General features: G+C 43.4%; 1 protein-coding gene and 1 non-coding gene across 2 annotated transcripts in view; both read right to left on the bottom strand.

The window, feature by feature from the left end:
- LOC126176550 (uncharacterized) overlaps positions 1-26,501 on the bottom strand; it is a 954,985-nt gene extending 928,484 nt beyond the window's left edge. Inside the window, exon 1 of the mRNA XM_049923708.1 lies at positions 26,276-26,501. Within this exon, the coding sequence (XP_049779665.1) occupies positions 26,276-26,501 (226 nt within the window). The remainder of the gene's footprint in view (positions 1-26,275) is intronic.
- On the bottom strand, positions 11,729-11,802 carry Trnat-ugu (transfer RNA threonine (anticodon UGU)). Its single transcript has one exon. It is a non-coding gene; the product is annotated as a tRNA-Thr (tRNA).
- Positions 26,502-26,954: the final 453 nt, after the last annotated feature.

The following is a 26,954-nucleotide window of genomic DNA, read 5'->3' on the forward strand; positions in this document are numbered from 1 at the left end:
ATATATATATATATCAGAACTAGACAGTATACAATCAAGGGCTCCGTTGAAACAAAACTTGCATATATATATATATATATGTCTGAACAGAGCCCTTGATTGTATACTGTCTATTTTTGATCTTTTTAATGTATTAACATGTTCTCTTGTAAATCTGCGGTGCTAAAGAGTTTTATGTCTAACAAATGTGTACACATGTTTTACTCTGTTGTGCTGGATGTACACAGATATATGGTTTATAGCCAACACTTTCATTTGTAAGCTTTAAACGGAATTATGATTACCTGTCATTTTCTGTAAGCTTTCTTTGTACACCCTTATATACTACATGTATACTCTTTTATTATTCATGGGCCTGAAGATGGCAAAATGAAATGCTGAAACTGGTAGCCTTCACAATAAAATAATATCTTAAGTTAGACGGCTGTTTGTGAATTTTATTGACATCCTCGATGTATCACCTTTGATGTGTACTCGAAGTCCAAGCACACTCATCGATATATGACTTATGCAAATGTGTAGCAAATGAGCCCGATTTCCTGTGTACAACCGTCAGCACTGACACTTATAAACACCCAAAATTTGGCACAACAACATGCTCTGCCATGACTGAGAAAGCAGATGTAGTGCTGGAGATGGCACCACTACCGTCAAGCACACCCATGAACAATGCAGGTTTTCAATTACGCCACACCCACGACAGGAAAGACCGTTGTGGAGACAACTATCGTGTGCAGTGAATTCATTGTAAAACAATATGTGTAAAACCCATGTGCACTTACGAGCATGGTTTTGTGTAGAAAACCACAAAATTATTGCATCGACCTCACAGTGAAGCAATGTTATCTAACTTTTTCTTCCACTTTCCAGCAGGCATTTCAGGTATATTGATATAATGAGACATTTATACTTTTGATGTGAAAGCTATAAAGTTTTCAGTAAGACTTACAAGAAGTCGCTGATAATATTTTTTTCACTCAATTTTCTACGTTGTATGTTGTATTTGGATGTGTTATTTTTATGAGTGCTCTTATTTCTTACACTAAGTTTAGCATAGACATTTTAATGCAGTATGATGAACAATCCTTACCTTGATTATTTGGGTCAGTTGATAGTTTATCTTTACTCATTATTGCTTTCATTATCTGTGTGCAGTTACATTTGTTGTTTTGGGGAGATGATTAAATTGTCACAGGACAAGTTAAATATGTTGACCACGAATCTTATGCAGTACTATGGTCTCAGAACTAACTTACTGTTATATCAACTTCACTTAGAAATAAATCATTTTATAGTAGTTATTCCTTGTCAAGTTAACTTGTACTATCATGTATGGATTTTGTTCATTTTGTTAAGCTTGGTTTGCAAACACTTCAATATTTTCGTTTAATATTTCTAAAAGTTCATATGAAAATCCAAATTATGTTAACTGGTTTTAGGCCATGAACTATCAACATACAGATTGTTATGTTGTAACTTTAATTATTTTCATTCAGTTTTAAGTTTAATATTTGCAGACATGTTTAAGATTTGGTGCAATATTTGGTTCTTAGGACATGTGCAACTGTGAGGTATAATAATTAATTTAGAGAGATCCGTTTCGGTGGTATTAGTTATTTATTCAAACCACAATCGGTTTCGGAATTTTAAAATTCCATCTTCACTTCAGATGCATAAAATTATTGTATTGGGCAGCACATAATATGCGGCTGGGCCAGAACCTACCGTGCGACTGCCCTGGTGGTGGATAGTTTCCGCCAGCATGCAGTGACTGAAGCCCTCGCCATGACTGGGACGACCATATGTTACATGTGACTAAATACAATAATTTCATTCACCTGAAGATGGGATTTTAAAGCCCGAAACCGGTCGTGATTTGAATAAATAATTAGCACAACTGAAGAGGTTTCTCTACATTATGATAGTCAAATTTAAATTTTATTCAATGTATTTCAGTTGTTTCCAAGTACCCAGTACTGATTTTTAAGCATACCTCCTTCTGTTCGTTCAACTTTTTATATATATTTAATTTTGAAAATTGGCTTGAAAAGTTCTCGCTATATTTCTCAGTGCAACCTTTTCTGACACTAGTTTTGTTTCTGTGTGGGAGGTGATGAGAGGCAGCAGTCCATTGTTGAGAGCCCTTTCTTATTTCATTTTTATTCGCGTTTTTAGAAAACAGATTAACTTTCGTGTAATTTTATATTTAATTTGATTTATCAGTCTGAATTACCACAAGAGGAATGTGATGAGAATTTAATAACTTCTTATTATTTTTTCTCCTTATACTATCAAAAATAATACAGTCATTACTATCATATTAATCATACCTTAACTCTGCTCTCGAGGGGTAAATATGGGGTGGGATTCTGCAGGCAAGTGTCTTGGGGAGTCCTTGAGTGCTCACCGCTGTGTGGATGAGGAGGGAGAGCTAGCGTTTGTATTGGTCAACAATAATTCCCATACAATAGTCATACGGCTCATAGACCACCAGAGTATCGTACCACCTGTGAGAAACACAGCTCAACAGCTAGACGCTCCGCTATCCAGGAACTGTTTCTGTTGGCCTGGGGAGGGTCTTTCTGGAATGCGCGATAACATATTTCAAAGCATTCTTGAGAGCTACAGCACAAATTTTCATTTATGCTTGCTCACCGGTTTTAGCGTGCTCGGGACATTCCGTAAAGGATGAGAACAAAGTTTCACAGCCATTTCCATTCGCGCTAGCGTGGGGTTTGGCAGGCTTAGAGTTTAAAAACTTGGTGGGAGCAAAAGTTTACCATAACACTTCTGCACTTGGTGGGACGTTCGTGCCATACCCTACGACTGGCCATAGTGGCAGAGAAGTGAAAAACGAAAGGGCGCTCCTGGCTCGGACTTCGTGCAGTTAACACGGTCTTGTTCTACACTTTGAAAAGTCAACAGTTCTCGGTCTGAAGCTGGCGTTTCACTGTCGCTGGGTTCGTAGTCCTGGGACTTAGCCGAATTTCGCTGGTGGGCTGTGTACACATGGTGAACATCAGTTCTGCTGCCACAAACATTACGTAAGATTGTAGCACGATGATAGAAATAGTGGGGAACATTGTAATAGCATGGTTAGGTCCCGTAGGCAAACTTCACGTTATCGGTCATCTGAGATGTGTGAGAGATGTGGGCATCATTTACACAACCTTTCACATTCTTCCGTCCTTGTGTAGTTAGGTGGTCATTCACGTTGTCGCAGAATTTAAATGCAACCCATGATCATTTAACTATGTTTCGCAGTCACCTTTTGGTTTGTCGAGTGTAACTTATTTCTATTTTGTCTACGATTTTCCCCCTATTCTAATTTTGTTTTTCATCTTGTTTTTGTACAATTCTCACTGTCCACGTTTTGTAAATTCATGTGGTGTTTGATGTTATGTCGACCACCTTGAGGAAATGATGGAATTTTCCAGCAGTATATCGCTGGTTGCGACTCAAATGCTATCCTTTTGATTTTAAAAGCAATCCGGTGTCAGTTGTGTTTTCAACGGTACTTTATTTTTGAATAACGTAAATAAATTAACATTTTAACATATCAACCTCTATTATTTAGTAACTGTAAGTTTCGTCCGCGCAAATATTGGCAACGAGATATGTCAGGCACGAACTGATACGTTACGGTAATAGTAAATGTAACAGGTGTGTTATCCAACGCGCAGTGTGCAATTGCACAGTAATCATCAGCTTTGAGGGGAAGCCTTGCTTCACGAGATCTCCTGTGACAGGGGTTAGCACAGGTGACCTCGTCCGTCCACGGGTTACGCCGTATGGGAGCTGATTTGTGTTAGGTCTCAGCCAGCATTTGCCACAGTTCGCATCGTTCATTTATACACAGACTACCCGGCTTCTCGTATAGCCTCTTGGCCAAGTTCTTTCTTTCTCCCGACGGAAGCCCTCTCCGACTTGTAGATTCTTGTTTCTCTCTTAATCTCTGGTAGTAGTGTTCATATATCACAATTTATCACTGTTCCTGAATGTGTTTTCTGGGATACCAACCTACTCCAGGTCTTTTGGACACTATAAATATCCAGAGCCTCTAGGTCAGTCTTTATTCTGTATGTATGTCCGTAGAATAGCAGTCTTTATATTCAAATTGGTGATGTTATTGGTTCTATCTTTCTCTGCAGCTCTTGACTAGACCTTAGTTACATCTATCAAATCATCGATTGCTCAAAGTAGTTCTCAATATCCTTCACTATCTTCTTAACGATTGGAGCACTGGTTCCTCTGGCTTGAGATGCGTTTGTAGATGGCACTCCAAGTCTGGCCCCTTTCCGAATTTGAGGCCGTATATGGAGCACTTGAATGTCTGCTGCGAAATCGTACAAGACTTCGGTCATGGACATAAAGTGACCATAAACTGGTCCTAGTTCAATCCACTCATCGCCATTGCTACTGCCTCAACCTGAGAGTGCTGTCCTGGCAACACCACGGTCTTCGTCATCAGCACGCCACACACACACACACACACACACACACACACACACACACACACACTACCTGGTAATGAAGTGCACTACCTGCCAACGTTCCGTCGTCTCAAAGTAACAGGCTGCCTCCCAGGAAAGCACCTGTGAGATATTTCTTAGTAAAAGAAGTATATTATTATTTTACTTTAATCTGAGTTTGTAACATAAATATTTTAATTGTTTCTGTTTATCTTTTGTAAAAGGTAACTACAATCAGATTTTCCATAATCCAGTGTAGTTTTTTAGAAAATAAAAGCGGTTACGATGTACTCTGAGAAGACATCCAAAGCTCGCCCGTAATCCTTTTATTTGACATTGATTGCAAATGCCATGTTCAAGGGCAAATTTAATAGTTAACAGAAATAATTAATTTTCTATAGAGCTTCCCAATTACTACGTAAATTAACTTTCAAAGAGAGTATGGTCAAAGCACCAGTACAGACCCAGTCACCACCTCTGAGTAACAGGTCTTAGCTTGGCTTCAATTCTGTCTTTTTATTGTAAAGATTTATCGTCGAATGACACACAATGTCTAATTTTACTACCATAACAAGCACTGCTTCGTTCTGGTCCATTATCCTAGATCACTCACAGAAGAATTCAGTTTTCTGATGCGTTGTACAAATTCAGGCCTGCGATTTTCTTGTGTTTAATATTCTCAAAAAGTAGCTTCATAACCACGGGTGGTCCGCAGCTATTGGTCTAGTGGCTAGCGTTGCTGCGTCTGGATCACGGGGTCCCGGGTTCGATTCCGGCCGGTTTGGGGATTTTCTCCACTCGCGAACTGGATGTTTGTGTTATCATCATCATCATTCGTGAAAATGGCTAGATAGGGCTGTGTAAGGATTGGGAATTTGTACGAGCGTTGATAACCACGAAATTGAGCGTCCCCACAAACCAGACATCATCGTCATCATCATACCCGCGGATTCACTTCAAAGGAAAATGTTCAGGAGTAGTTTTCAGATCCAAGCATCCTCCTTCATAGGGAGACTGGTGAAAGTGGTGGTGGAAGTTTCTTTCAGAGTTCACCAGCACCCTAAATGCTACTTTTTCTTCCGTATTCCATTTCCCGCAATAATAACAATTTTGTTTACTGTTATTTGAGTCATGGTTACAACATTTAGCGTGTGAGTTATACGGATCACACATTCTATGAAAAAAGTTTGTAACTAAAAGACATTTTAAAACGTGCGGAGGAAGTGAAAATGCTGCACATCATCAAAAGACGGACAAATCGTCGTTGTGTTGCTGATCAAGTGAATCCTATCGGTGATCAGCGGCATACATTGCTTCACATGCTGGAAGCTTCAAAATACAAGTTGGAATATAGCACTTGTTGCAAGGTAGTATTTATTTGTGGAGATAATTTTGTATACTGCTCCGAAATCAATTCTTGTGATGAACCAGAACGGTATTACATATTCTAAATCTTGAGAACTGTACTGCTCATTCATTTCTATGAACCCGTTTTGCTCGTTGCATTCGTTAGTTTCTTGTTCAGAATGATTAGTTGTCGATAGTAGCGTGACTTTCTCTGCCGAAATGTATTTCGTCTGGTTAGCAGCGTTATTACCTTCTACGACTTTTTAGAAATGCAACAGGAATATTTTCCCGCTTGTCCAAGAATAGTTATTGTGGAAGCACTCTCCAGAAACTTATTAAAACGCCGAGGTATGTGAACTGATGCAGTTTTATTTCACACTAGTGCCTATTTCTCTAATTTTAAAAGGCTTCGGCGTGGTTTATCGGCGTTAATGGTATTTGCCTTTTTGTTTCTTTGTTTGCATGAAAATTGAAAATTAATTGGCGGGCATTTGAAACCGACTTAACATCGTTAGCACGACCGCACTCGTGTCGCGCTGTGAAGTAATTATCTGACATGGTTACACGAAAGTAATTACGGCCTAAAACTAACTGTCAACAACACATATAGAAGAGAGATTCAATTTATGTCCGCTTACTCTCAAATTTACATGTGCAGTAGATAAACGGTTACTTTATTTACATCGAAGCCGCAACAACGCAGGTGAAGTTTTCCATATTTCTATGAATACAAAGCAGCCATGCATTACAGAGTCACTACCAAAAGCACTTTTTTGAAGCGAAATGCTCTTTCAGCTGTATTAATTCATCGGTGGCGCTTAAAGTGTCGATAATAGTGGAGGGGTTCGAACCCGCTCATGGAAGTATTCATTAGCACATGAGAAAATTTGTTTGTTCATACGTTACTGATAATTTTTAAAGATGTGGAGGCAATCACTGACTCATCAGCAAATCCTAAGAGATGCACATATTCGGATGCTGCTTTCTTCCGGAAAAAACAGAAACGAACAGCTTATCTTTTCAATTTCTGCAGCGAAAGTATATGAGTATTTTGATGATGTACGAGGGGCGTTTGAAAAGTCTGTGCAAAAATAAAAACTACTTACGTGTTTGGGTAAACCTTTTTTTTATTTTTCGACATAGTCTCCTTTTAGACTTTTACACTTCGTCCAACGATGTTCTAATTTGTTGATCCGTTCCGAATAATAGGAATTGTCCAAGTCTGCAAAATAGCTATTAGTTGCTGCAGTCACCTCCTCGTTTGAATAAGATCTTTGTCCATCTAGCCATTTCTTCAAATTGGGGAACAAATAGTAGTCCGAGTGAGCCAAGTCTGGAGAATAGGGGGACGTGAAACGAGTTGGAATCCTATTTTCAATAATTTTGCGCCCACAGCTGCTGAGGTGTGTGCTAGTGCACTGTCGTGATGGAAAAGGACTTTTTTGCGGTCCAATCGCCGGCGTTTTTCTTGCAACTAGATTTTCAAACGGTCCAATAACGATGAATAATATGCACCTGTAATAGTTTTACCCTCTTCCAGATAGTCGATGAGGATTATCCCTTGCGAATCCCAAAATACAGTCGCCATAACCCTTCCGGGTGAAGGAATGGTCTTCGCCTTTTTTGGTGCAGATTCTCCCTTGGTAACCCATTGTTTAGATTGTTGTTTGGTCTCAGAAGTATAGTAATGTATCCATGTGTCATCCACAGTGACGGAACGACACTTGAAGTCCTGCGGATTCTTCCTGATCAGCTGCAAACCATGCTTGCAACACTTCACACGATTCCGTTTTTGGTCAAGCGTGAACAATCGCGGAACCCATCTTGCGGATAGCTTTCTTATGTCCAAATGTTTATGCAAAATGGTATGTACCCGTTCGTTCGAGATGCTCACAGCACTAGCAATCTCACGCACCTTAACTCTTCTGTCATCCATCACCATATCGTGGATTTTATCAATGATTTCTGGAGTCGTAACCTCCACAGGGCGTCCAGAACGTTCAGCATCAGCATATGGCCGCTCCGAAAATTTTTAAACCACTTATAAACTGTTCTAATTGAAGGTGCAGAGTCTTCTGAGGCGTTTTGCCTTTCATAAAGTAATGTTTAATCACCATACAAACTCTTTTTCGTCCATTTTTTGACAATCACTCGACTTCCTTGATTCACACGAATGCCAAACACAAAGAAGTAGACCAATATGGCTGAAACTTTCCAAAGATGCTACTAACTAAACATGACCTCGATACGCGCCGGTGGTGTCATCTCTCGGACTTGGCACGGATTTTTCAAACGCCCCTCGTACGTGATGTAAGTATTACTTTTGTCGGCTCTTACTGGCCGACTACTCCGCTGAAACCTCTATATGTCTTTTGGTCCGTATACGGTGGTGTTCTCATCTTGATGTATGTTCAAGAAAAAATTTTCTTTCTTTTATATTATATTTGTGGGTAATGTCTGTATGAAATAGTAGCTAGCCCGCATCTCGTGGTCGTGCGGTAGCGTTCTCGCTTCCCACGCCCGGGTTCCCGGGTTCGATTCCCGGTGGGGTCAGGGATTTTCTCTGCCTCGTGATGGCTGGGTGTTGTGTGCTGTCCTTAGGTTAGTTAGGTTTAAGTAGTTCTAAGTTCTAGGGGACTTATGACCACAGCAGTTGAGTCCCACAGTACTCAGAGCCATTTGAACCATTTGAAATAGTGGCTCATTTTCTGGATAGAGATTCTGACTGTTAGTTCAGCTGCAGTACTTCGCTTTGTACTTTGCTATTATTATAAGGTAATCTAACATTTATTCTGCATCTTAATTCTCCTTTTACTGCGTCCTGTACAGTGGAAAGTCATGTTCCTAATCCCATATTCTTTCAGTATCACACAGAATACTATTAGCTCATCGCTTTAACATGAAAAATTGTTATGTTACTGTTAATGTTGAAGAAGACTGCAACATATTATTTGAGTGCCACAGTTACATTCTTACTATCCACAAAAAAAAAAAAAATACAAAAAGCAGGCCGTAACTCTGCTGCCAAGCGAAGCAATTAGCGTTAAAAATTGGTAATTTTTATGTGCTAAATCCTCTTTCTTTTGAAGTCAGCTCTTTTTTTTTCCTGTATCATCTACGTAACTTGTGATGAAGGTGAGAGCAGACATTTATAGAAAAGCATAATGAATAACACTTAATTTTCATTTCAGCAGCAAATGCTGTTTAGTGAAAATCTTACAACATACTCCATAAATTGTATACTTATCAAAATACGCATTTCAGCTTTGAGTAAATAATTCGAAAAAAGGGGCTTAATGTTAAAATTACCCCTTTGTCTCTTACAGCGCTTTGTACACTATTGTTTGGAAAAAGTGAAAAACTAAGACCGAGAGATGTGTTCACTGATTAGGGTCATGAGACTACCCAAATGATTAGCATTACAGACATGTACGGATACTGTGACTGTGGGAATTCAGCTCCACCACGTGGCGCAATCAGAGTCCTTAGACTTCGTGGCATGGAATCTAAGAACATCTGAATACGCTGCTGGTGTTTGTGGGCGTGTCCACACAGCATGAACTATGGCTGCAGCGCGACCTGAACGAACAAGCTTCCGATGGACCTTACGCCAGACATGTTCCATGGGCGACGTATCAGGCGAATAGGAAGGCGAGGGGAGCGGTGGTATCCGCACATTCCTCACCACATGGGACTGAGCGTTGTCCTGCTGAAATATGGCATGTGGAACGGCCTGTAAGGAAGGGCTCTAAAAACTCCGTTATGAAGCGATAGCTGTTGAGATTGACCTGAAGACGTAGGAGGCGATATCGCATGTTACAGGCAATGGCACCCTAAACGATCACACTTGGCATTTGTCTACAATGCCACTCAAAAGTACAGTCTGCCCGATTGCATTCACCATGGCGGCGTCGAAGGCATATGCGGCCGTCACCTTAGAACAAATTGAAGCGGGACTCGTCCGAAAACACTACATTTTTTCACTCAGCACGGCAGCGTCGACGTTCGAGTGCCCGTTGCCGTCTGCGGCTTTAGCGGGATCTAGTCTGTGGAAGCCGACGCAATGTGCCACCAATGCAGTCCGCAGAAGACGGTGTCAAACCGTTGACGTGGACATGTACACACTCCTCAACGTCACGCCAGCACTGTGCACGAAGCTGTTACGTTCCTTACGGCCAAGCGGACAAGATGATGGTCATCTCGCGCTGTGGCCCAAGTGTCGGTCAATACCCAGTCGCCACTGTCAACTGCCCTCTTCTCTCCACTGGTGCCACAAACGCCTCACTTTTGAAGTAGCGTGCCCTGAACGAGCGGCTGTTTCACGGAACGACAGACCTGCCTCCGGAGACAAATCATACTGCACTCAGAAGCCGGTATTGCGCCCTGTGATATCGGCAAAACATATTAGCACTTTGTTGCATTTTCCCACTTCCTATGACGTCTCCGCACCGACTGAGTATTGCGTAACACTGACCTGGCCGGTCATACAAAAGAGGGCGCCGTTGGACTACGTACACGCCGCCTCTCTGCCATATACGAGGTGCATTCAAGTTCTAAGGCCTCCGATTTTTTTTCTCCAGACTCGAAAGAGACAGAAACATGCGCATTGTTTTAAAATGAGGCCGCGTTCATTGTCAATACGTCCCAGAGATGGCAGCACCGTACGGCAGACGGAATTTTACTACCAGCGGCGAGAATGAGAACTGTTTTAAATACTTAAAATGGCTACGTTTTCCTCAGTTCAACAGCGTGCAATCATTCGTTTTCTGAATTCGCGTAGTGTGAAACCAATTGAAATTCATCGACAGTTGAAGGAGACATGTGGTGATGGAGTTATGGATGTGTCGAAAGTGCGTTCGTGGGTGCGACAGTTTAATGAACGCAGAACATCGTATGACAACAAACCGAAACAACCTCGGGCTCGCCCAAGCCGGTCTGACGACATGATCGAGAAAGTGGAGAGAATTGTTTTGGGGGATCGCCGAATGACTGTTGAACAGATCGCCTCCAGAGTTGGCATTTCTGTGGGTTCTGTGCACACAATCCTGCATGATGACCTGAAAATGCGAAAAGTGTCATCCAGGTGGGTGCCACGAATGCTGACGGACGACCAAATGGCTGCCTGTGTGGCATGTTGCCAAGCAATGTTGACGTGCAACGACAGCATGAATGGCACTTTCTTTTCGTCGGTTGTGGCAATGGATGAGACGTGGATGCCATTTTTCAATCCAGAAACAAAGCGCCAGTCAGCTCAATGGAAGCACACAGATTTCGGGTAACCGCCAGTGCTGAAAAAATGGTGTCCATGTTCTGAGACAGCGAGGGCGTAATCCTTACCCATTGCGTTCCAAAGGGCACTACGGTAACAGGTGCATCCTACGAAAATGTTTTGAAGAACAAATTCCTTCCTGCACTGCTACAAAAACGTCTGGGAAGGGCTGCGCGTGCGCTGTTTCACCAAGAAAACGCACCCGCACATCGAGCTAACGTTACGCAACAGTTTCTTCGTGATAACAACTTTGAAGTGATTCCTCATGCTCCTAGTGACTTTTGGCTTTTTCCAACAATAAAAGACACTCTCCGTGGCCGCACATTCACCAGCCGTGCTGCTATTGCCTCAGCGATCAAAACAGACTCCTAAAGAGGCCTTCGCCGCTGCCATGGAATCATGGCGTCAGTGTTGTGAAAAATGTGTACGTCTGCAGGGCGATTACGTCGAGAAGTAACGCCAGTTTCATCGATTTTGGGTGAGTAGTTAATTAGAAAAAAATCGGAGGCCTTAGAACTTGAATGCACCTCGTAAATCATTTATTGTGGTTCTCCTTTTCTACAATGAAATTACAATTAAATCAATACCATTAGCCGCTGACGGGCGTTGATATACATCAACGGGGACAGTTGAAAATGTGTCCCCCGACCAGGACTCGAACCCGGGATCTCCTGCTTACATGGCAGACGCTCTATCCATCTGAGCCACCGAGGGCACAGAGGAGAGTGCGACAGCAGGGATTTATCGCCGGCACGCTCCCTGTGAGACCCACATTCTCAACTTATAGTCCACACACTACATTCGTAGTGCCCCTGCCATTATACCCATTACTCGCGGCAGACAATCCACCCAGTCCCGTAACAGTTCAGGCAAATCGTGTGTATCCGCACTGTAGAAGGTCATCAACCGGTTAGCCTTAAACAATATGAAGATGGCATCTGTTCTTTCGGACTTTCCTCATTTGTAGGAAAGTACGACTGTACCAACAAATCGAGGAGCAGAATCTCACAAACAGATCAACCAACCACTCCAAAGCTCATTAAAAGACCTAATGATCCCAAGAACATCAGAAGAGCAGAACTATCTGCACAAGTCGAATTCCTTCGTTGTCATAACTTTGTCATTCGGACTTCACTCCTACAAGACCTAAAGGTTCTGAGATTACCACTTGAAAACTGACTACTCCTAAGCCAACATAGACAAAATTTTTGGATGAAACGTCACCTGTTCCTTCGATTGTTAAAACAATGAATTTTAAAAAGAAGGCAGGAACTGTATCCACAATGTTAAACTCTGCTAAAAATATTGAAACTGTAAAGGGGAAGAGGGATACCACAACAAAGGAAACAGCAAAAGACAAAGAATATCACCAAAGGAATATACTAGCGAAGAGAGAAAAAGACCAAAAAAGCTAAAAAAAATTGCTGTATGTAGCTCATTTTCTGCATCATATGCAGAAAGTTATAACACTGAAGATATTGCAGAAGACTATGAAGTAATTTTGATGAATGGGATGAAGATGAATATGTTGGGTGTGGTGAAATATATTACGAAACTAATAAAAAAGACAATTGAATTTAGAGTGTTTCCTGTCACTTCAATGTTTTTTAACATTTGGTGGTATGTATTACTGCTCTGGTGGGAGAAAGACGGGATAATACCGGAACAAAGGCAACAATTCATTAGAAAAGCGAATGTTGAATCAAGATTTTTTTTTATAAACTGAATCAATTTGTTTTGATGTAAAATATTTAGTAGCATGATTCCGTATTCATTACAGCATATTCCAAATAAAAAGATGTAATTTTAATTGAATATTGTCCTCATGTATAGCCTGTTTACATGGCCTGCCTCTTCCAGTACACTATGGGTGAGATGGACCACTCCTGTATATTTTCCTGTTGTCGTATCTCTTGTATTTTAAGTGGCAGTGCCTCAATAATATATTGTACTTAATTTCATATGACAATCTAAACAAACATGCTGCCAGAAGTCAAAGTTGAAAAACATACAAATTTTCTACTGAAGAAAAAAAGTGGTCCAATTATCCTAATCAGCCCCATGTGATTACAATAGAGGTCTGATTCACAATAACTCACATATGTCACCAGCAAAACTCCCTTGTACTGATTTTTTAAACTAAAACGTTGTTATTCAATGTTTAGAAGAAAGAAACAGTTTTCAATTAAATTAATGAGAAGTGCGAAATGTTTACTTGCATTGTATTTTAACATTCCAATTAATTACCATATATTTATTATTTACACACTCTGGAAAATTTCCTCAGTGCTCAATGCTCTTTTCTCTTTAAAATCTCACAACGAAACCCGTTTCCGTGTCCGTAATCCCACAGATCATTTTCATTATTATTCGAGAGCGAGATAGCACATTTACTTTCTCCACCCAATAAGCAGGAACGTTCTTAAGAATAATTAATTATACATTGTCGTAACAAAGAATAATTATCGTCTTTATAATTAGATTTATGCCGCTCACTTAAAAAAACTCAATGGTGCTGTTTAGGTTTTCTCACTCGTTCACTGATGTCACTCTCGTTGACAGCTCATGTTCTCTCTTCGAGTCCTCCTTAATCCCAACAGATGACAATACCCTCGTCTGTCATAGATCGTCTCTTTTCCGGCATGAAAAACGAAATAAAACCCATTTTAACTACTGCTTCTCCTTTAGCTATACAATTTAAAACATTTTGATTGAAGAACTGAAGGGCGATCTGTTTGATTTTTAAAAATCATTCAACATCCAAGATTGCATTTTTTTTAATTTAAGACAACCGGTTTCAACAGACTATGCTGTGATCTTCAGGTGTTAAAATATTTAATTGTAAAACATGTTTATTTTATACTGACCTCACTCACAAGATGTCAGTGTTTATCGATGACAAAAATTTCATAATGTGCAATTTTTGCCCACATAACATCTTGTCCGTGAGGTTAGCATAAAATGAACATGTTTTACTACAAAAGATTTTAAGACCTGAAGATGACAGCATAGTGTGTTGAAACTGGTTGCCTTAAATAAAAAAAAATATTCATTGCGATCTTGGCTGTTGAATGGTATGTACAAATTAAAACATTTTGCTTAGATTATATTCCATTTCTGTACTGAGAGAAATTATCGGAATTTCATGAGGTACAAAAGACACACTCTTACGAACGAAGTTTGTGGAAAGTATTTACGTGAAAAAATGTTACCTTACAACTTTGGCATGATTGATTTGAAGATGGTTGTTTGAACAACTGAAACTGGTTATCTGCTTTTAAGATTGTATGTTATTTGCGATCTAGAAAATTTAAAAAAAATTTTAAGTAATAAATGTAAAGAAAATTTAAAGAATCTGTAAACTCACTATACTCCACTCTCGATAATCTTGGGTTTTACTGTTATCACATCGTATTTTCACTTGACTCACCTACTCGTTTTTACACTAAAGGTTCTGTAGATTTATTTTCTTACAATCAAGGGATTTTAATACGTATGAAGTTTCGTAGCGGCTTCATTCCAAATAATCTCCTCTTTCTCACAGAAAATGCGACAAACATTTGGTAGAATCCTGTTATTTAGATTTACCTGTTTTAACAATTACACAGTAATGGACTTACTACGTGTTTAAATCAGAGTTTCCGTTTATTTTCTAAGCAACATGGCATTGTGTGAGTTGATATGAGATAAACTTTTCACTCTTGAAACGACTGAACACTAGAATAACAGCTGTTTTTTAATATTTGTCAGAAAGCTTACAAACTAGAAACAGAAGACAGAGGAGGCGTAAAATGTAAAATATCTGGCTCTTGCAGCCATGATTACTACACTGTCATTCAAAGCAGCTTAAATGTTGGAATAGGCAGCTAAGGGAATGCTGTCCCATGTCGGTTTGCAAACGGCACTACAATTCGGTGGCTCCATCATTTAGCTGGCGTCGAACAGGTGTACCAATGTTATGCTCTGATTGGGTATTGGAGTGTAACATGCACGACATAACTTATAGCTTTAACACTATTTATTTGTTAAACAAGTGGTCAAATAAGATTTTGTATGGGTAAAACGTCTTTCATCAATGTATTGATTATAACGTACTTGTAAATGTAACTGGGCTATAAAATTTGAAAAACAAGAGAAGTTGTTAACGGTCTGAATCATTTTTGGTACTGCTGGGTTGTTTCAAACAATGCCCCAAGTAAGAGGACTGCGCTGGAAGCAATCGTGGAGTGTGAACTTTGCCGGTAGCCAGTGAAGTTACGTGTTGCCGCGCGCCTGCGGGCAATACTGACCAATTACCTTTCAGGAATGTTACTTATCCGTCATTGAGCATGAAATGTATATTTTTATTATATCGCACCTTGGTAAGAGCAGTGACAAAACTAAAAAAAATGGAATACTTGAAAAACTCGACTTACAGAATTAATTTTATAAGAGTTACATTGAAACAGTATAAAACTCTTCCCGAACAGGCCATAAAGGCCCAAAGGTACCAACCGGCCGCCGTGTCATCCTCAGCCCACAGGCGTCACTGGATGCGGATATGGAGGGGCATGCGGTCAGTATACCGTTCTCTCTGCCGTATGTCAGTTTACGAGACCAGAGCCGCTACTTCTCAATCAAGTAGCTCCTCAGTTTGCCTCACAAGGGCTGAGTGCAAGCCGCTTGCCATCAGCGCTCGGCAGACAGGATGGTCACCCATCCAAGTGCTATTCCAGCCCGACAGCGCTTAGCTTCGGTCACCTGACGGGAACCGGTGTTACCACTGCAGCAAGGCCGTTGGATAAAACAATATAAGCATCCTTTAAATTTCAGGTAAGTATTGTTGGCAGTGAATGCCATTATATTTTTCGTGCACGTTGGGGCACTTCACACATAGGGACAAAAACTAGAGATACCGTTTTTCGACTTGTGTCGCTTTACTTGCTGGGGTGAAATGTGTGGATCATTTTGTATGTGGATCTACAGATTGCTTATAGATGCGAGCTCGTGGCTTTGTGATAACTATGGTTTTGTTATTTAGCTCACCAACAATGTGGCAAACAAAATAATCGATGTTCATTGTGAAAGTTCGTTTACATAACTTAACAGTCTGCCTAAGCTTTAGTATCCGATTCAAGTTTAGTAGCATTTCTGCTAGCAATGCTTGATCAAGATCCGATACCTCTTCTTTCACTGCGCTGGGGAAAATACTTGGAGTGTTGACACCATGTCAATACAACTTACAGAATTTTGTTTTCTGATGTGTGAAGATCCAGCTGTGACCCCCACTCAGACTGTAGTCTCAGTGAAAATGAGGCCAGTACTTTTGGCACAGTCGTAACATTCGTAGGTGGAAGGTTGTTATGATCTAAAGTAGGCTGTTCCAACCTTGCCTCTTAGGGCGCGGAGACTGCCGGGCACCCCTCAGTCGCTCGCTGCGCCTGCAGCTAGTATAGGCTACCCGCCCGGCGGCCATGTAACAAGCTTTCTCCACACGCACTACCCGCACGGCCAATCCCGACCGTGAGTGCTCGGCCGGTGCCAAAGTGTCGTATACGCTCTGGCTCGGCTGCCTGACTGGATGCGCTTCATTTTATGCCCACCCCTGTCTACCTGTGCCTGAGGGATCCCGGTTGCCCACTGATGGGCATGCAAGCTGGAACAGGCTAAAGTTGAATATACAGGGTGAGTCACCTAACATTACCGCTGGGCATATTTCGTAAACCACATCAAATACTGACGAATCGATTCCACAGACCGAACGTGAGGAGAGGGGATAGTGTAATTGGTTAATACAAACCATAAAAAAATGCACGGAAGTATGTTTTTTAACACAAACCTACGTTTTTTAAATGGAACCCCGTTAGTTTTGTTAGCACATCTGAACATATAAACAAATACGTAATCAGTGCGGTTTTTTTCATTGTAAAATGTTAATTACATCCGGAGATATTGTAACGTAAAGTTGACGATTGAGTACCACTCCTCCGCTGTTCGATCTTGTGTATCGGAGAGCACCAAATTACGTAGGGATCCAAAGGGAACGGTGATGGACCTTAGGTACAGAAGAGACTGGAACAGCACATTACGTCCACATGCTAACACCTTGTTATTGGTCTTTTTCGCTAACGCACATGTACATTACCATGAGGGGTGAGGTACATGTACACACGTGGTTTCCGTTTTCAATTACGGAGTGGAATAGAGTGTGTCCCGACATGTCAGGCCAATAGATGTTCAGTGTGGTGGCCATCACTTACTGCACACAAATGCAGTCTCTGGCGTAATGAATGTCGTACACGCCGCAGTACATCTGGTGTAATGTCGCCGCAGGCTGCCACAATACGTTGTTTCATATCCTCTGGAGTTGTAGGCACATCACGGTACACATTCTCCTTTAACGTACCCCACAGAAAGACGTCCAGAGGTGTACGATCAGGAGAACGGGCTGGCCAATTTATGCGTCCTCCACGTCCTCCACGCAACTGAACGTCGGAGGTTTCAAGCGTCAACTTTAGGTTACAATATCTCCGGATGTAATTAACATTTTACAATGCAACAAACGGCACTGATTACGTATTTGTTTATATGTTCAGATGTGTTAACAAAACTAACGTGGTTCCATTTAAAAAAACGTAGGTTTGTGTTAAAAAACATACTTCCGTGCATTTCTGTATGGTTTGTGTTAAACAATTACACTAGCCCCTCTCCTCATGTTCGGTCTGTGGAATCGGTTCGTCAGTATTTGATGTGGTTTACGAAATATATCCAGCGGTAACGTTAGGTGACTCTCCCTGTATAACCAACCAGCGGAAAAATGCTGCTGTCGGAGCACAAAAAATGCGAAGACTCTGACTGAAAAGTGGGTTGCCAGCTGCCACATTTTACCTTTCTCAGCATCGTTGGCATGCGAACGTATTCGCACTTGTTTGTAACACCTCAAACGCCCTCAAGCTCCCTTAACTGTAACTCGCTCACATCCGCTACTCCATCGTTGTAAGTAGCTCATACCCATCCATTCCTAGTCACCCTATATCACTCACTCATTCAGCCCAACTCATTGTCATGATCTCTTCGTGTCTCTCTGTCACTGTCTTCTTTGTCACAGCCACAGTCCCCTCCATTCTGTCCCACCACTACAGTCTTCTCTTACTGGCACTGTCTCCCTGTTGCTCTCACTTACTGCTAATATCTCATTCCTTTCTTCCTACTGCTGCTGTCTTTTCTCACTGTAACTATCTCTCTCTTCCTAGCTGTCACTGTCATATATTCTGTCTCTTATCATCACTGGCTGTCACCCACTTCCACTTCCTCTTTCTCGTTCTTCCTCTCATACTGCGACTGGCTCCTTCATTCTTTCCCTGGCACTGTTCTGCCACTACTAGTTATGTTCCACTGCCACTATGTCCTTGTCTTTCTCTTACACAGCTATTGTCTCCTTCACTCTTTCTATAACATAATTACGGTTTACTATCGCCCAGTATTATTACTTTTTCTTATTCTCGTCACTACCAATGCCTTCTTCTCTCTCAGCATAATTTGTTTACACGCCAAAATTTTTGGGAAAAGTTTTAAAAGTACTAAGGAAGGTTGAAAGAGACAGCTGGTACTCCACTTCTCAGTTAAAGTCTTTTAAATAAACATGAACACATTAGAATTTTTTTGTGCTCCAATAGGAGCATTTTTCAGCCGGTTTCATTCTTTTCCCTGCCACAGTTCATGTATCTCAAATAAGAAGAAATGTATTGGTCAATAAAATTTAGATAGTGTACTTATGTGAAACTGAAATCACGCAAAACGGCTTTTACACCTCAGACCGGATTTTACTTTCGAAAGATTTTACGTGTGCTCCAGTACTGCAACATGGGGTCCCAGATGGTAACGGAAACACTTTACTGCATGATTCTCCGTGCTACTACACTTCACTTCATAAAATACGTTTTTGCTTCACACCGGACTTCCCATGTGTTGGTTGGTTGGTTGGTTTGGGGAAGGAGACCAGACAGCGTGGTCATCGGTCTCATCGGATTAGGGAAGGATTGGGAAGGAAGTCGGCCGTGCCCTTTCAGAGGAACCATCCCGGCATTTGCCTGGAGTGATTTAGGGAAATCACGGAAAACCTAAATCAGGATGGCCGGACGCGGGATTGAACCATCGTCCTCCCGAATGCGAGTCCAGTGTCTAACCACTGCGCCACCCCGCTCGGTTTTCCCATGTGTAGGGTAAATTTAAACCTGTGTATCCCGGAAACGGATAAAGATATAACGAAATTTTTCGATGTTACGACTGTGAAGTCGTCTCGCAACCCGTGACTAGGTTTTGGTATGCAAAAAAACAAGTTCTCGGGGTGTGTCTCGATAATGGATAAAGAGGTTTGAAAACGGGCCACAGCTCTTTTAGATAAATGCCTAGAGAATAAACCATTAAATGTTAGCAGCAGCGCGTGGTAACCATGCGGTTTGAGGCGCCTTGCCACGGTTCGTGCGGCTGCCCCCGTGGGTAGATCGAGTCCTCCCTCGGGCATGGGTGTATGTCTTGTCCTTAGTGTAAGTTAGTTCAAGTTAGATAAAGTAGTGTGTAAGCCCATGGAACGATGTCCTCAGCAGTTTGGTCCCAAAGGAAGTTACCACAAAAATATTAGCAATTTGCTGCGGTCATTTGTTATTTACCTATCGCCTCATACCAGATTTTACCTGTAGAATTTGGGTAAATTTGAAACTCTGTATCTTGGAAACGGATAAAGGTATCAAGAAAATTTTAATGTTTGTTCTTAGGAGTATAACATAAAACTTTTAGCCATTTGCTGTGCATAACCATCTTGGAGTTTTCAGCTACGTTTTGGTCCACTGATGACTGTGAAAATGTAGTAAAAATTGCTTTTTTGGGTTTTCCGAGGAGCCGCCCATGAACTAACGGAGCCTCCTTCACTCTCATCAAGCCCACTGCAGATCAAATAAAATGAAGAAAGAACGAACCGATTTGCTCCATTTGCCTAAGCAAGAGGAAGTGTGTAAAATTCATACTTTGGACCTGTACTGTAACGGAGCGAAGTGGCGCAGCGTTTAGCACATTGGATTCGCATTCGGGAGGACGACGGTTCAAACTCGTAACCCGGCCATCCTAATTTAGGTTTGCCGAGATTTCCATAAATCGATTCGTGCAGATGTCGGGATCGTTCCTTCTAAAGGGCACGGCCGACTTCCTTCCTTAACCCAATGAGACCGATCACCGCGCTGTCCCATATCCCCAAATCAACCGCCGGCCGGAGTGGCCGAGCGGTTCTAGCCGCTACAGTCTGGAATCGAGCGACCGCTACGGTCGCAGGTTCGAATCCTGTCTCGGGCATGGATGTGATGGCCTTAGGTTAGTTAGGTTTGAGTAGTTCTAAGTTCTAGGGGACTGATAACCTCAGCAGTCAAGTCCCATAGTGCTCAGAGCCATTTGAACCATTTGCACCGAAATCAACCAACCGACCTGTACTGTAGAATAGTGGCATAAGACGACCCTTCTATCGGGTGAACAAAAGGTCCCTAGCCCAAGGGTTATCTTTTTACCAACGACAGAATCCGAGCAATGAGCACCGGAAAAATTCCGTTTCTACAGGGAATAGGCAAAACAATGTGAATAGTGAAACTTCCTGGCAGATTAAAACTGTGTGACGGACCGAGTCTCGAACTCGGGACCTTTGCCTTTCGCGGGCAAGTGCTCTACCAACTGAGCTACCCAAGTACGACTCACACTCCGTCCTCACAGCTTTACTTCTGCCAGTACCTCGTCTCCTACCTTCCAAACTTTACAGAAGCTCTCTTGCGAACCTGCAGAACTAGCACTCCTGAAAGAAAGGATATTGTGGAGACATGGCTTAGCCACAGCCTGGGGGATGATTCCAGAATGAGATTTTCACTCTGCAGCAGAGTGTGTGCTGATCCCCCAGGCTGTGGCTAAGCCATGTCTCTGCAATATCCTTTATTTCAGGAGTGCTAGTTCTGCAGGGTTCGCCGGAGAGCTTCTGTAAAGTTTGGAAGGTAGGAGACGAGGTACTGGCAGAAGTAAAGCTGTGAGGACGAGGCGTGAGTCGTGCTTGGGTAACTCAGTTGGTAGAGCACTTGCCCGCGAATGGCAATGGTCCCGAGTTCGAGTCTCGGTCCGGTACACAGTTTTGATCTGCCTGGAAGTTTCATATCAGCGCACACTCCGCTGCAGAGTGAAAATCTCAATGTGAATAGTGGTAGTAATGGCATGGTTGCGTCTGACGCTCAATAACGTAGGTGAGGCACATGTCGCGCTGGATTGTGCATGTTGAATACGGTCTAAGCATCAGTGCACACTTCGCATGTGCATTCAGAGGCCGAGGTCGACGTGCAATGAAAGACCTAACAGAGTTCCAAAGATGGGATTTGTGGGGGCCGGATTAATTGGAGCACCATTAACCAAGACAGCCAACTAATGGAATGTTTGAAGAGCAACTGCTTCAACAGTCATGACAGCCTACACAAAACATGGAAAGACATCATCGTGTTAACGTAATAGTGGGCGCAAATCAAAACTAAATGACAGAGATTGTCCAACGCTGACACGAATTGTGCGAAAACAACACAAAAATACGGCGACTAAGGTGACTGCAGAGCTGAATAGACATCTTTGACACCAGGTATCTATCGACACTGTCCGCCGAGAACTCCATACAGCAAATATTCATGGACGAGCTGCTATACCGAAACCATTAGCGACGACAACCAACGCAAAGAAACGTAAAACATGGTGCCAGAAACATAAATCCTGGACGGATGATCACTGGAAGGACGTTATATGATCCACCGAGTCAACGTTTTCTTTATTTCCAACATCGGGCTGGGTTTACGTCTGGAGAACGCCAAAAGAAGCGTACAGTCCTGATTGCTTGATTCCAGAGGTTAAGCATGGAGGTGAAAATGCAGTGGTGTGGGCTGCCATATCATGGTATTCTGTTGGTACCATCATTACTCTCCAACGCGGTGTTAGAGACAACGATTACGTGGACATTTTAGGTGAACAGGTGCACCAAGCGATTCAAATGTTGTTCCCCAACAACAATACCATGATTTCAGAACGATAATGCACTCATTCCAACAGAAATGACTGTACAATCGTGGTATGCGGAGTATGCAGCTGAACTGCAGCGTCTTCCTTGGCACAGTCCCCGGACTTGAACATTGTCGGTCTCTTGTGGACGGTATTGGAGCGCAGACTTTGGAGCAGATTTCCGCCTCCCTCGTCACAACAGGAGTTGGAAGAGGTTCTGACGGAAGAATGGCATAACATTCCACTGGAGACCACACAATCATTATATTCCAGTATTCCAAGAGGAATCGCAGCTGTATTACGGGCATTGACATCCTGTCTTTACTGTACTACCACCTCGTTATGTTAATTTCAATTACTGGTGTCACTGAGTTGCCGCCTTGCCGGTTCGTGAGCGGCAGCAACGGCGTTTATCGGTATAAGCCCTGGCGTATTATCTTTGCTGACTGCTATTACTTCCCGGTTGTCGTGTGTTGTGGGTTACTTCGGATCTGCCAGTGAGTTGGGAGGCGCTAGCAGTGCAGTTCGGACCTAGCAGTGTTTTTTTTTCCTTTATTGATTTTCAATTCCCCCCGAAGGGGGCGGGCTGGCAGCAGCTTACTACGCTGCTCTACAGCCTACAGACTTTTTTTTTTAAAAAGGAAGAAGAAAGAAACAAGGAAAAACAGGCGATAAAATGGTGATTTAAAGTGTAAAATGGCCTAAAAATGCGGAAAGTTAAAACAGAAAGCAAAAGGGGTAGGCAATGTTGATAAAATACACAAGAATCAGACAAGTAACATAGTAGACACACAATTAAAAAAACATGGCGACAGTCTGGTTTCTGTTCACAAAAGATAAAAAATCACACCCAGCGACAGTATGATGGCTGTTCGGTACACTTCCCAAAAGACACAACACGGAACACTCCCTGGAAAAACACACCGTAAGACACTGCACGAAAATGGCGGCACAAATATGGCACTCCCGATCCAAAGGCAGATGAGGGGGGGGGGGACTGAGAAGGGGGAAAAACAAGGAGGGAGGAAAGGAAAAAACGAAAGGGGGGGGGAACCAAGGAGGGAGAGGACTAATAAAGGGGAAGAAGGGCAGACGCGAGAGGGAATGAGAGGAGGCAGAGGAGGGAAATGTAAAAGGACTCGGGGGGGAGAAGGGGGCAAAGAGAGGGGAGGTGGGGAAGAAAGAGGATGGAAGGGGGGGAGAGGGAGCCCGGGAAAAGGACAGAGGAAAGGAGGGGGAGTGAGGATCAGAGTTGATAGGAGGGATAAATGGAGGTGGAGAGGGCATCATCCGGGAGGGGGAGTTGATGGAAGCGACCTTGGGAAAGGAGATGTAGGGTGTAGAGATGGAGGGTAGGGGGGACACAACGGTGAAGACGTGGCAGGGGGGCGGGGATCGGAGAGGAGAAGAGCAACCAGGGGGTGAGGGGGTTCAAGACGGCGGCAGGTGTAGAGGATGCGGATATGTTTGAGGAATAGGAGCAGATGGGAGAAAGGAATGAGATCATAGAGGATCCGCGTGGGGGACGGGAGGCGTATACGGAAGGCGAGGCGGAGTGCATGACGCTCAAGGATCTGGAGGGACTTATAGAATTTGGGGGGGGGGGGGAGAGGCAGATATCCAGGCAGGACTGGCATAACATAGAATGGGACGGATTAAGGATTTGTAGGTGTGGAGGATGGTAGAGGGGTGCAACCCCCATGTTCGGCCAGAGAGGAGTTTGAGGAGTCGGACGCGGTTGTGGGCTTTGGATTGGATGGAGCGGAGATGAGGGATCCATGTGAGGTGACGGTCAATGGTGAGGCCAAGGTAGGTGAGGGTGGGGGTAAGGCGGACAGGACGGGCGCAGACAGTAAGGGAGTAATCCAGGAGCCGTAAGGAGCGAGTGGTACGACCTACGATGATGGCCTGGGTCTTGGAAGGGTTGAGTTTCAGGAGCCACTGGTTACACCATGCAGCAAAAAGGTCAAGGTGATTCTGGAGAAGGCGTTGGGACCGGTGGAGGGTAGGAGCGAGGGCGAGGAATGCGGTGTCATCAGCATATTGCAAGAGGTGTACTGGAGGGGGGGGGGGGGTTGGGGCATATCTGCCGTGTACAGGAGGTAGAGGAGAGGGGAGAGGGGAAAGGACAGAGCCCTGGGGCACACCTGCAGAGGGGTCGAAGTTGTGGGAATTGGCATTATGGATGGGCAGTGTTTGTCTTAGGACGCAGCAGAAGTTCAGTCGGGGCGCGGCTGCAGTGAGGTCCGGACAGCCATGACTCGCCCGACGGTTGCCGATACGTATCACTCGAGCGAGTGCAGACCACCTTGGTTGGTCGTCGGTCGATCGTCTTGTCGGACGACGTGTATGTACGCCGGCGATCGCTTATGGGTTGCTTGCGTGTGCCGACTCGTGATTCGTCCTTGTTATTGCACAGTCGCTGCCGTTAGTATTGTCTAGTACTTCGTGCAAGTGTGTAGCTTGTGATGTCGACTGCTCATTTATTTTAGTGCTGTCTCCGTGCTGATGTGTGGCAGTCGGTCGGTTGGTGTGGATCAGCCAGGAAATTTCCGCGCGGCGCAGTGGGCCGGACCCACTGGCGGTCTCTATGCAGTGTCGGAGTGTGTGGGAGCTGTTCCGACTGATACGAGGTTCGTGACTCAGCGACCCAGGACATCAAAGTAGAGTGGTGCTTTAATTACCGAAGCCAGTCTGTTCACATTGTGTCGTTGGTTTTCATGGTTGGCTGTTGAGGTTATTCCCCGTGAGCAACAGCGAGTGTTCGAGTTGGCGAAGGTTTGGCCACCAGCCGGTGGAGTTTAGCTGTATTTTGATTATTTGATGTCCAAGTGCAGCAGCGGAATTTTCTGCCTTGTGGCCGTCAGCGTTCCGGTTACCTGCCCTGGCCGCTGACGTAAAATTGAGGCAGGGTCCTTTCCTCACCGTGTTGTCGCTGCCAACATGTGTGTGTAGTTTTGACAGTTTATGCATACTTGGTTGTGGCGGCTACGCCTTTTACGTTTTGGCTTTGGAGTTCCTTGTGCTCTGGTCGGGTGGAAGGCAAGTCGTCTCGTCGGTGGGTCCGTTGACTATCTCTTGGTTGGGTTGCCGGCGGATCGGATATAGTTGGGCCGACTACCTGTCTCCCCTAAACGAACGTTAATATTTCAAGTGCAGACCGACCCCCGAAAACTTCTGAGCGCCGCTGGCTGTACTGCCTTTCCTTATTGGTGTTTGATTGTGTATTTTAATGGCTCATAGCCGATTGTTTTAATTTGTATGCTTTTGGATGGGTTTTAAATAATGGGCCTTCAGCCGCTTTAAAATTGAAAGTTCCTTACTTGTCAAGTCTTGAATTGTTTGGGCCTTCAGCCTCATTTAAAATATTTTTTTGGATAACCCTTTGGGCCTTCTGCGTTTGGAAAATTTGTTGTAGTTGTGTTTTTCAATAGTGGGCCTTCAGCCACTTTAAAATTTAAATTCCGTGCTCGTTAAATCATAGATTGTTTTGGCCTTCAGGCTGTGTAAAATATTGTTTAAAGATAAAGCTTTAGGCCTTCTGGCGTTTTCAAACTAAAGTTCTTGTCTTTCAAGTGACAGACAGTGTGGGGCCTTCAGCCCAATTGAAGATAAGGCCTTCCGCCTTGTGTTATGTTTTTTTAAATTAATTTTACCTGCAGTCTTAAATCATGGGCCTTCAGTCGTCTTTAAATTAAACTTGTTTGCTTTTCGAGTGTTAGCTTTGTTGGGCCTTCAGCCAAGTTGCAGAAATTACTTACGTGAGGCCTTCTGCCTTCTAAATATTCTTTTTTGAATTTTAAGTTAATGGCTTTCAATTTTGAAACTTAAGCGGTTGTGCCCTTAAGGCATAAGATAGTGTGGCCTATTCAGCCAATAACTAAGTTCAAAAATTGTTGCTGTATTGTTTGGACAACTAAATAAAGTTATATGTGTATGAGTGTAACTGACAGCCCCATTGTCCCCTTTCCACAATTACAAGTACCTGTTCTGTCCTGTGGTCTTAAGCAGGGCGTACCACAGGTGATCACATTATTTTGCCTGTCCCCTGTATACACGGCGTATTGGGATATACTAGGCACGCGCGCTGTCGCACGCGTACCGATCTAGGAAACCGTGGTAGGCGGTAAGAGGTGGCGGTACTGACCGATGGTGGCCATGGTGGTGCCGAGCAGCAGGAGGGCGAGCCCGACGGTGAGCGCCTTGCAGGCGTTCCAGAGGCAGCGCGAGGTGACCTTGCCGCGCACCACCTGCACGTTCCAGCGCGCGCTCGACGCGGCCACCGACTGGTGCAGCGAGCGGTGGCGCGACGCCGCCTGCGACGCCTTGCGCCGCACCGTCCAGTTGGCGCCCAGGAACGCGCCCTGGTGCATGGCCGAGAGCGCGCCCGCCGCCGTCTTACACGGCTGCAACACGACCACACCGCACCGTCACCACAGCTGCCGCAGCCCCGAACCAAACACACACACACATCAAAACTCTTATAACACTACCTTATTCTTTACTTTAAAAAATAACGAAAAATATCTAGAGAACAAACCATGTACTACTCAGTTACGTAATGTCAATAAATTGTAATGCAGAGTGAGTCGTGCGTGGCTCGTGTTCCCGCCATCATGTATTTTACACCCTGTTTTTAACGTACTTCCACCTCACTACGTTAATTTAAATTACTACTGTCACTGAGTTGCTACTTTGCCTGACCATGAACGGCGCTAGCAGCGCTTATCCATATACAGGATGAGTCACCTAACAGTACCGCTGGATATATTTCGTAAACCACATCAAATACTGACTAATCGATTCCACAGACCGAACGTGAGGAG

The sequence above is a fragment of the Schistocerca cancellata genome, chromosome 3, assembly GCF_023864275.1.
Source record: "Schistocerca cancellata isolate TAMUIC-IGC-003103 chromosome 3, iqSchCanc2.1, whole genome shotgun sequence".
NCBI classification, from domain to species: domain Eukaryota; kingdom Metazoa; phylum Arthropoda; class Insecta; order Orthoptera; family Acrididae; genus Schistocerca; species Schistocerca cancellata.